The sequence below is a fragment of the Ammospiza caudacuta genome, unplaced genomic scaffold (genome assembly GCF_027887145.1).
Source record: "Ammospiza caudacuta isolate bAmmCau1 unplaced genomic scaffold, bAmmCau1.pri scaffold_39, whole genome shotgun sequence".
In the NCBI taxonomy this organism is placed as follows: domain Eukaryota; kingdom Metazoa; phylum Chordata; class Aves; order Passeriformes; family Passerellidae; genus Ammospiza; species Ammospiza caudacuta.
In genome coordinates this window covers 4,508,139-4,519,716 of record NW_026683124.1, presented here as the reverse complement: position 1 = coordinate 4,519,716, position 11,578 = coordinate 4,508,139, and the positions used below count along the sequence as shown (strand labels likewise).

The window sequence follows — 11,578 nt, the reverse complement described above, 5'->3', positions numbered from 1 at the left end:
GAGAAGGCAACAAAAGGGCATCTCTGCAGAAAACTTGGTTGGGAGTTCCTTTATTTCCTTTAAAGTCACCCAGAGTGCAGCCCCTCATTGACACAGTCTGTGGCCACAGGCAAGTTGGAGAGAAAAAGAAATGGGAAATGGCACAAACAATGACATTTTTTCTGGACTATAAACATAAAACAAAGGAAAAGAACCTCCACAGTTAAGCCTAAAAGAAGTAGCAAAGATGACTTTGATTACAAGTTATTTGCAGATATTGCCCAGCAGTTTAATGTTTCTGAAAGCATGCAGTCATCAGTCTCCACACTGCAGCCTTGAGCTCCTGGTTCCTCAGGCTGTAGATGAGGGGGTTCAGGGCTGGAGGCACCACTGAGTACAGAACTGACAGGACCACATCGAGGGATGGGGAGGAAATGTTGGGAGGCTTCAAATAGGCAAATGTGGCTGTGCTGATAAACACGGATAGCACAGCCAGGTGAGGGAGGCAGGTGGAAAAGGCTTTGTGCCGTCCCTGCTCAGAGGGGATCCTCAGCACAGCCCTGAAGATCTGCACATAGGAGAAAACAATGAACACAAAACAGCCAAATACCAAACCGGCACTGACAGCAAGAAGTCCCACTTCCCTGAGTTGGGATTTGGAGCAGGAGAGCTTTAGAATATGTGGGATTTCACAGAAGAACTGGCCCAGGGCATTGCCATGGCATAGGGGCAGGGAAAATGTATTGGCTGTGTGCAGCAGCGAATAGAGAAAGGCACTGGCCCAGGCAGCTGCTGCCATGTGGGCACAAGCTCTGCTGCCCAGGAGGGTCCCGTAGTGCAGAGGTTTGCAGATGGACACGTAGCGGTCGTAGCACATGATGGTCAGCAGATAAAACTCTGCTCCAATGAAGAACATAAAGAAAAAGAGCTGAGCAGCACATCCTGTGTAGGAGATGTCCCTGGTGTCCCAGAGGGAATTGTGCATGGCTTTGGGGACAGTTCTGCAGATCATGCCCAGGTCAGTGAGGGCCAGGTTGAGCAGGAAGAAGAACATGGGCGTGTGCAGGTGGTGGCCGCAGGCTATGGCGCTGATGATGAGGCCGTTGCCCAGGAGGGCAGCCAGGGAGATGCCCAGCAAGAGGCAGAAGTGCAGGAGCTGCAGCTGCCGCGTGTCTGCCAATGCCAGCAGGAGGAAGTGCCTGATGGAGCTGCTGTTGGACATTTGCTGGGGCTGCACTTGGGGACCTGTTCATGGAGAAAGACAGTAAAGACTTAGGGGAGGTACCTGTAAACAAAATCATGGCCATTTCCCATACATCCTCCTCGGTAACACACAGACATGGTCTTTAATGTTTAAGAGTTCTCAAGTTTTCTTTATAAGCTCCCCCCATGTCTCTGCTGGTTGTTTTTGGATATAAAAACATAAGCATGTCTGAGGCCCTCAGGAAGAACACAGTGAGTTCCCTGGGTCAAGGAGATGAATGCCGACTGAGGAGAGATGGTCTGTCATTCTGACCTGTTCAGAGTTTCTTTGGGCTTTAAACTTTCTCAGGTGGAAGGTGACCACCTTCTTATGCTTCCATTAAAATGCCACCACCTACTGCTGGGAGCAGATGGATCCACCACAGCCCAGCTCCACATTTGTAGCCAAGGACTCACTTTACTCATTTCACCAACGCAGCAGCATTTTCTGTGTCACAACACCTCTGCCTTTCCCCATCAATCTCATAACTCAGAGATGCTCTAGGACAGGTTTGCACCCTGGATTGGAGCTCCCAGCCTGGACTGAAATCTCAGGGAGACTTCCAAGTGTCCTTATGCTGGCATTGGATTGAGGGAGATGCAGCTCCTTCCCTGGCTGGACTGACAGCATTGCCCAGAGCCGGGCACTGGGGACAGCGTCACCCTGAGCCAGCTGTGCCCCCTGCCAGAGCCCCCAGTGCTGGGCAGCTGCTCCCAGCCCTGTGTTCTGCAGAGGGAACTGGGCCCGGGGCTGCAGAGCTGCCCCACGGCTCTGCTGCAGCTCTGCCTGCACAGGAGGGGCTGCACGCCTTGAAGCCCCAGCCCTGAGGGCACAGGCTTGGCTGGGGGCACAGGAGGGAGGGGGCTTGTTCAGAGGGAGGGGCTGCACTGGAGTGGAACCTGTGGGCATCTCTAAACTCTCCCTGCCACAGCATTGCTGGGTTTTGTTTTCTCTCCTTGCCTGATCTTCCCTCTGCTTCCTGGAGATTTCCCTCCTGCAGGTGTTTCCCTGTGCCTGATCACTCCTTGCCAGCACTCACAGACCCCAAATCTCTGTGAACTTATTGATCACTAAAAGTAACAGTTCAGATGTCTCAGGAATTTGTCAAAATTCATAATCAAACTTTAATATTTATCTCTCCTCCCTCCCATTCTCCACTAGTAGGAAACTGAGTACAAAGTATTAGGAGATGTCCTTTTGTTTGCCAAAATCTTTATCTTGGAAATATTGTATGACTGATCAGAACCCCTCAGCATTTTAGACCTTCACGAGCATTTCACCTCCCCTGCACCAGAAATACCCAGAGTTGCACTCACAGAGTCTGTAGGCAGTGGGATGTTTCAGCTTTAGGAGTTCACTGCAGGTGCTGCAGCTGCATTTTCCTGCAGCCAGAGGTTCCTGTGCCAACGGCTGGCAGTGATTCTGCCCCAGGCACTTCTCAGCTCCTTCCGAGCCCTGACTGATTGAAGCTCTCTGTGCCTCTGTGCTGTGCCCAGGATGGCAGCAGGCAGTGCCCCAGCCCTGCTGGGCTGGCAGGAGAGCTGCTCATCAAGAGAAATGTGCTTTTGAAGCTCCTCTTGGTTACCAGGAGCTGCCTCTGTGCCAGGAGCCCAGCCCAGCTCAGCAGCACAGACACAGCACTAGGACTTTAATGAGCCTCTGGGGCTTTGTGCTCAGGCCCTGAACATCAGTCCCTGAGAGGGAGCTGAAGAAACCTCTCCAGAACTCCAAGTCAGAATCCAACTCCAAACTTTCTTGGACTTTTAATGGGTCCCACTGAGGAACACAAATGAGAAAGTGTCCCCAGGCCCCAGGCAGAGCAGAGAACTGGAGGCAGTGACGACAGGTGGGGACAAAGAGAAGCCAAGTCTTGGTGCCCTGGGCCACAGCAGGGTCTGTGCCACCAAGGGCTGTGAGGAGACACCTTGTCCTGAGGCCCTGGGGCCTTCTGGCACAGCCCCAGCCAGGCTGGGCACTGTCAGCCCCTTGTCCTGCCCTAAACATCCCCCCCTAGCCCACATCCCAGTGGCCTCAAGGATCTGCTGGAAGGAGTCCCTGGGGAGCCTTGCTCAGGAATGGCCCTGGAGGCTCCTTCATGCTCCCTCTAGGGACTGCAGGTTTTTGAAAGGTCTTTGGGTTTGGCTTTTGCCTTGGAGTCTCTGAGAGGTTTGTGCAATCATGGCCCCAATTCTCTGCTTTAACGAGTCCCTGGAGAGCATTGTACTGACACTCAGTGGGGCTCATTAATGTCTTTATATACTTAAGGTTTTTAATGTTCTTTATGGATTTAAGAATACTTTTAGGTACTTTTAAGGATTTCCTTGCCCACACTGAGTCTCTGAGAGGTTTTTGTGCCATCCTGACCTCCAGTTCTCTCCTCCAAGGAGTCCATAAGGAGCCTGTGTTGGGTATCTTCCCTCTTTCTCTTTTACTACCAAGATGGAACTAAAAGAATTTTGTAAGGCTTTCTGAAAGCATCCAAACAAACATGAGACAATTAACAATACAACAACAGCTAAGAAAATAAATGTCCTGTTTTAGATAGACATCATCCAACCCTTTAGTCCCTTGGATTGGAAGAGTTCATTGACCCAGTCTTTGTTTTCCACTTGAAGCTTCTTGAACTCTTCATTCAGTACTTGAATGCTCTTGGGGATTGACTCCCTGTGGCTGGAGGGGTTCATGCAACACATGCCCTCAGAGTCTACACAGCCATGCCCATGTGCCCAGAATAAAAATTCTATCGCTGTTCTGCAAGGTGGCATGTTTGATGGTCTCTGTGTCTGAGAGCAGGCCACTCAGTGTGAGGGAGTAGCATTGGTTTGCTTACTTAACAGGCACCCAAGATGGTCTGATTGTCCTAAAGCTTTAGCTGCAGCCACCCAAGGTAGTCCAAATTGGGGGTACTATGATTTGAGACCTGGATTAAAGCTTGCAAAGCCATCTCTTTGATATCATCCACTACCTCTCTGGGGACACCTGCTGCTTGATCATCTGGTCGGCTTTGCTGTCCTTCTCAAGCTAGATGGTTGATTGCCAGATCCACCCTTGTCTTATTATTAGCATAGTCTCCTATTAACTGATTTAGTATACACTTCCATCCCCCTTTCCACAGGTTGTATTCTGTAGGAGACAACAACATGGTCATAATATATTTTAAATCACAGGGAGTTATGATGTGCTGTAAACATGGCCCTCATTAGGCCATTAAAATAAAGGAAGTCCTTCCTATGGTCTTTAGCTGCCCTACACAGATCCTTGATTTCCCTGTAAACCAATGGCTGATACCTGGGATTCTGCCCCCTTCTTTCATAACATACCGGGGGCAATGAGGGGTTTTGAGACTCTTTGCCAGTCTCCTTCCTTAACTGCTTCCTTCAGAATCCTTTCCTAGGGACCTTCTGGGGTTGAGGGGAAAGGTGGCTCTGGGGAATCCAAACTGTCTTCCGGGGAGGAAGAATAACTTGGAGGAGAAACATTTGGATTAGAAATAGTGTGACAGGTGGGTTTAGTATCTTTGACCATGGGATTATATTGTTGCCGGAGGGTGAGGCAAAGGGCACTGCCATTTTGTCAAGTGTTGGGGAGGAAGGGCCTTGATTTACGATGGCAGACTTCCGGGGTAGAGTTCTGGAGGCATTGCCCAGGGTGAAAGTGGAATGATTGACAGTAGGGACATGACCCACAGTTGTGGGGAAGGAGTCTGGAGGTTTGTTCAGGGCAGAAGAGAAGGTTGCGGTTGCAGGAAGTGGAGGAGCCAAGATGGAGGGAGGATGATCCGGCTGCCAAGCCACGTTCAGGCTCCTTCCATCTTAAGTCTCCAGGGCATGATATTCCAAGACCACGTGGCCATTGCCATCTTGGACCATTGTGGAAGGTCTGAGAAAGGCATGTTTGAGGGAGGTCCTGAGTTAGGAGTGACCAACGGATTGAGTTTTTGAGACATTGCTTGCTGGTGAAGGGTCTCAGGGATGGTATGGAAGATGGGGAGCATGTGGGCTGCAATGGGCTCCCTTTTGATCGAAAGGTTGTACAGTTTAAGTCCCACTGAGTCCTAAAATTCAGTGGTATGGATTTCATCAGCAAAGGCATCTGGAAATTTTTTAATGATCCACCTCATGACTGATTTTAATTTGTTCTTTGAAAATATTTTGTCACGATTTGTTAGAATTAACTTAAAGCATCCATATATGCTCCTTTCTACTTTGGACATCTGGCTGCCCATTTTTCTCCTTCTCCACCTTAGGGGCAACAGCCACCAGAGCACACCAAATCAATAATGGGACTTGGGTGCATATTGTAAAAACACAGTGGCAAAATAGGCAATAAATGTCTTGCATTTCCCCAAACCCACCTGAAATCCTATGCAGGTGAAACCATTTTTGCCCCTGCCGATCCCGGGCCGAGGTTCCTCTAAGCAACAATGAATCCGCCAGGCCTGCACAATCCAAAATCCTGGGGAGCACTGACCTATCCATCAGCTAACCCCAGCTGACATGTCTGTCACAGGGAGCCCTGAATGTCATCGTCCCTGTTCGGGTGCCAAATGTCACAATGAGGGTGGCTGCGACAAACCTCTCTGAGTCCCTGACTTCAGCAGGGCAAGGGTGGCAAAAATGGAATGAGTGGGTTCGATGGAGTTTCCCAAAAAGAACTTTAATTACAGGGTGAAAAAGAATAAACATCTAGAAGTCGAGCACGGTATGAGGGGCAGTATCCTAAAACCTGAGACAAAGAGGAAGACACAACATAGACGCTTGGGCTAGAAAACTAGAACAATAACCATATAGAAGAAACAAGTAACCAGTAAACCAATACAGGAGTAGAACTTGGACAACTTAGCATAACAACAAGAAAGGCTTATTGGAAAAGTCTCAAGCTCACCCTAAGTAAATCGAATGATTACTACAACTTGAAACTCACGCCCAGTTCTTCCAGGGTAAAATCCGTCTGACTCTGAGTTACAGCTGGGCTAACTCCCACACCGCTGCTTTGCACTGGCCCCTTGGGACCATGCGGCCGAACAGAGCCACAATGCTATCCTTGGTTCCACAGGGCTCTGCAGTGTCACAATGGCCCCTTCATTTCACAAGGCTCTCAAATGTCACATTGGTCTCCATAGGAAGGAAACCACAGAGCCCCAATGTTTCAGGAGCTGATGAACGGCAGCCATCAGCAGCCAAAGCAAGCCTGACCTGTCTGTCCTGGCAGGTTTGCTTGGAGCAACCCTTGGATATTCAAAATTATGAATGCGGAGTCCTAATTTAGAACATCTGTGCCTAGAAAAGAGAGATTTTTTTTTCCATACAAAGAAAAGCACAGAGCCCTTTCCAGTGTTTGGAAAATAGATGAGTGCTGCCACTCAGGAGTCAATGACCGGCCACACTTGTCTGTCCTGGCAACTTTAGTCTGGCAGCAATCCTTGAATACACAGATATTTGCAGGTGGAATTGGAATTTTGGCCATGGATGCCTGGAAAAAATGGACAGTTCTTTTTCATAAAAAGAAAAGCCCAGAGCCCCAATGTTTCAGGGGCAGATGGGAATGGCCTTCAGCATTCCAATGTCAGGCAGACCTGTCAGGTGACCCCTGAGAAGCCAAGGCAGCCACACCTATTTCATGTTCCCTTCCTTCCACAGGGCCCTGCAGTGTCACAATGGCTCCTTGCTTCCATGGTGCCCTCAGGTGTCATAACGGTCACTTGATTACACAAGTCCTTAAGGATCTTAATGGTACCTGTGGTTCCACAAGGCCCCACAGTGCCATAATGGTCTATTGGTTCCGTGAAGTCCTGCTGTGTCCAATGGCCCAGTAGTGCAACAATGATTCCCTTGCTTCCACAACTTCCCATAGTGTCACAATGGCCCCTTCCTTCCATGACACCCTGCAGGGCCACAAGGGTCTCCATGATTCCATGGGGCCTTGCAATACCACAATGCTCTCCATGGATCTACAGTGCCCTGCAGGATCACAATGGCCCTTTGGCTCCACAAGGCCCTGAAATGCAGCAATAGCCTCTTGGTTCCACAAAGTCCTGCTGCTTCACACTGGCCCCTTGGGACCGTGAGGCCCAACTGGGCCACATGTTCTTGGTTCGAAGAGAACAGAAAGATGTTCTTGGTTCCACGAGGCCCCAGACTGTCACAGTGGCCCCTGGGATCCATGGTACCCTGCGGGGTCACAATGTTCCTCTTGGTTCCTCAAGTCCCTAAGTGTCACCATGGCCCATTGGTTCCACAATGTTCCGCAGTGTCACAATGGTCTCCATAGGAAGGAAACAAGTGAGCCTCAGTGGTGCAGGGGCAGTCACCAGAAAAGCAGTCAGCAGAGGTCAAGTTTAGCCCAACTTGTGTCATCCTGGGTTTTTAAGATTTTCTAAGCCTTCTGATGTTGACATTCTTGTAGTGAACTTTCTCACACACTTTCTGTAAGTAACTCATTGTTTCGCATTCCTTTCATGGAGCAGGAGAGAGTTGAAGGGCTATTGGTTTATCAGTGTCATTGGAGAGGTGGCACTGTCACCCTCCAATCCGCTGTTACTTTTGGAAAACTATAAATGTTGGAGTCAGAATATAAACTTCACTTTTTTGCTTCACCTTGAGAACAGCCATGTGTGCTTCTGTTCTTTCCTGTCCTCTAGTGACATCAGGGGAGTGCCAAAGTGTACTGCAGCCTAGGCTGGGGCAGAGTCTGGATTGCCGGTGAGGTTTTATTGTCACCCCTCTTTGGTGCTTTGCCTGCTGTTCTTGTGGTGATGGCAACCTCTGTGGGTTTAGAGGAGGATTCCCTCATTTTGGATCTCTGGAGGGGGGGCCCTGCAGTGGAAACAGGTTTCTATTTCCTGGAATGATTTTGACCGATTGCTTCTGTGGGTCCGAGAGCGAGGGCTCTTTTTGGACTCTGCAAAGCCGTTCTCCAAGGAGGAGTGGTCTCTTGTGGAGGTACACCTCATGGAGGCCCTCTTTGATGATTGCACCGTAGACGTGGGATCACTGATGGTGCAGTTGAAAAAGTTTGAGGATCTTTGGCAGGGATCTGGTTCTTGTACCCCTCGGAGTTCCCAGTGGAGCCCTCCTGTCTTGGACATGGACGAGGGGAAGTTTGAGTTTCTGTGCAATGTGGAGCTCTCTCCCCACCCTGGGACGGTGTGCTGAGGCACGGGTCCAACACGGGGGATGGCAATGGTTCCCCAGGGGTGGATTTGGCTGTGCCAGTCTCCCTTGTGCCGCTCTGCAGTGATGCGGCTCCACAGGCTGCACCTCTCTTGGCACCCCTCCCCTGCTCCATGTCGGGGACAGGGCCCCGCGCCGGTGTCATCCTGTCGCAGGCATCTTTTCATTAAAATCCTTTCATTAGGATTTTTCCTCCTAAGCTGAGACCTTTCAGCAACAAATTGTCAAAAATGTTGATCTGCTGCTGTGCAATGCAACAGGTGGATCCATTATTAGTCTGCTGTGGATGTTTGGATTTACTGACCCCTCACAGCAGAGGTGCTCTTGCTCTCTGTGGCAAGGAGGATTGTGATTGCAAACAATGTGAGGTGTAATTGTAATGATGCTTGTAGGGGGGTCATAGTGGCTCTGCCTGGTTTTCCTACTGTCTCTTAGATGACGGAGGCCTGTGCGGACATCATCCCCTCGGTTGGAAGTTGCCTGCCGTGGCTGCCGCTGTGCAGCCAGTCTGGGCAGCACCGCAGGGCGGGTGGCCACAGCAGGGGACTGCGCAAGCTGGGAAGAAGCAGAGGAAGAAAGCACAGAAGTTCAGATTTCCCATGTTCTTATGTGGTCAGTGTGGTATGTCGAATCACATGTCCAATATCTGCAAGGGGACTGTTCATGTTAATGGCCAGGCTTTACCGTGCTCGGGAAATGTGAAGCGGAGCGCGCAGCAGGCACGTGCCCAGACACAAGCTTCTCTCCAGATCCCGGAGAGGATGGAGGTCTTCTTTGCCGGCTTGCAGCCAGCACCCACGGATCAGCAGGTGTGGATGTCTGCACCACAGCAACAGTTGTCTTAGAATCTTGTAAAATACGCAAGGTTTCCCTGGATTCCTTTGATCCCTTGGGTGGGGGCATGAGTGCTCTCCTGATGGGGAGATCTAGTGCCACCCTTCAGGGCATCATTGTGCCCCTGGGGCTCATTGATGCAGATTTCACAGGGCAGATTTGTGCCATGGTCTCCACACCCACCCCCTCCCGTCACGATCCTGAAAGGGACGCGACTTGCTCAACTTGTGCCTTTTAAGTCCTCTGTTGGCCGGACAGCTGACCGGTTGCGTGTAGCTGGTGGCTTTGGATCCACTGGGCCGCCTCAAGTTCGCTGGCCTGCTGTCCTGACCAAGGACTGTCCCGAGATGCTGTGTACCCTGTCTGTTCCTGGTGCGACGCCATCGGAAATCCACCTCCGCCGGCTTCTCAACAGCGGTGCTGACGTCATGGTTCTCTCCCTTTCAGCCTGGCCCCCAGAGTGGCCCCTGGATCCGATGGGGACATCTGTCGCGGGTCTGGGAGGGACGGCGCAATGCTACGTGAGCCTGTGGCCAGTGCTGGTTACGAACCCAGAGGGACAGACAGCCTGGGTTAGGCCTCATGTTACTTCAACTCCTCCCAACCTCTGGGGGAGGGATCTTCAGTCTGTCTGAAGGTTGTGCCTCGGGACGGATTTTTGATGGGGGCCACTGCAGTGAAGGGGCAGAGTGTCTTACGCCTCCTATTCGGTGGCTGGTGGACAAATCTGTCTGGGAGAAGCAGTGGCCCCTCCCTCAAGATAAATTGGTCGCCTTCAGAATCTGGTGCAGGAGCAGTTGGACCAGGGTGAAGCCGGCAGGGGGGCTTTGTACAAACCACGAACCAGACAGGGCTGCTGTAGAACGTGCCTCGAGCTACTTTAATTTTCAGCATCAGTCTCATTACATGGTTATGACAATGGGAAGATGCCAGCAGCTCACATTCCAGGCAGCAGACCAGGAACTTAATGTCACAACTTACTTTATAAGTTTCTTGACCAATCACACAAAGCAAAAGCATATTGACAGCAGTTCTAGGCAATCACCATAAGCACACGTACCTTTGTTTAAAACAATGCTTTCTTATTTGGAATACAATACCTGCTTGTAAATCTTAAAACACAATGCACAGAGCTCCATTATTAAGCTTTAATCTTCCTAATATCTTGCTAGATAAACTTTCTGTAGCTTACAGAGTTATTCTAGACAAGTGTTAATACACAGACCATTGTTCTGTTTGCCCTTGTTTTCTACAGTTTAAATAATTTTTCTGCTGACCTATCTCATGGCTGCTGCATAGCTCTGCTCACAGTTCTGCTGTGTCTGAGGCCTGCATCTTGAAGCTTTCCCAAAATCCTCTAATTTTGTGGATTCCCACACAGGGTCATCTGGAGCCTTCTACCAGTCTCTGGAACACTCCTGTATTCTGCATCAAAAAGAAATCTGGGAAGTGGAGGTTGTTGCAAGACCTCCGAAAGGTTAATGCCATGATGGAAAGCATGGGGACATTGCAGGTGGGCATGCCATTGCCTACCATGCTTCCCCCAGACTGGTCGGTCCTCATTGTGGATCTGAAGGACTGTTTCTTTAGGATTCCTTTGCATCCCGATGACAGTCCGAAGTTTGCCTTCTCAGTGCCAGCGATTATCGAGGCTGAACCCGCACAGAGATATCAATGGAGGACGTTGCCAGAGGCATGCAGAATTCTCCTGCCTTGTCTGGAGTTCACAAGCAGTTTCCTGATGCATGTCTGTATCATTATATGGACAACATTCCGGTGGGTATGCCCACCCAGGATGAGCTGCTGAGGATTCAGCCTCGGTTGCTCGCTGCTTTTCATGCTCATGGACTGCAGGTGGCTCCAGAAAAGGTTCAACAACAACCACCTTGGAAATACTTGGGGGTCAAAATTCTGGAAGGGATGATCTGTCACCAGGAGGTGCAATTTGTGCATTCTGTGAAGACACTGAATGATGCTCAGAAATTGTTAGGTGTCATCACTTGGTTATGTCCATACTTGGGGCTAACCGATGCACAGCCATCTCTTCTGTATGATCTGTTGAAAAGAGACTCTGATCTAAAGTCACCTCGCATACTGACCCCTGAGGCATGTAAGGCGTTGCAGGTGGTTGAGCAAGCTGTTTCGGCTTGCCAAGTTTATCACATTGATCCCTCCGTTGATGTCACTGTGTTCATCAGCACTCCAGATTTGTATCCCATGGGCATCACTGGCCAATGGAGTGACAAATGGTCCGATTCCTTGCATGTGTTGGAATGGGTTTTCCTGCCCCATCTGCCGCAGAAGACGGCAACTGCATTGTTTGAGCTGATTGCTCGCTTGATAATCAAAT

At 50.1% G+C, this 11,578-nt stretch overlaps 1 protein-coding gene across 1 annotated transcript; it reads right to left on the bottom strand.

Annotated features, from left to right (window-relative positions):
* Nucleotides 1-268: 268 nt before the first annotated feature.
* Nucleotides 269-1,201, bottom strand: LOC131571888 (olfactory receptor 14C36-like). The gene has a single exon (XM_058824643.1). The coding sequence runs from the start codon at nt 1,199-1,201 to the stop codon at nt 269-271; it is 933 nt and encodes a 310-aa protein (XP_058680626.1).
* Between the last annotated feature and the right edge of the window lie 10,377 nt (nt 1,202-11,578).

Excerpts from the sequence above, each read along its gene's own strand:
- LOC131571888 (XM_058824643.1), bottom strand. The coding sequence starts at position 1,201 with ATGTCCAACAGCAGCTCCATCAGGCACTTCCTCCTGCTGGCATTGGCA.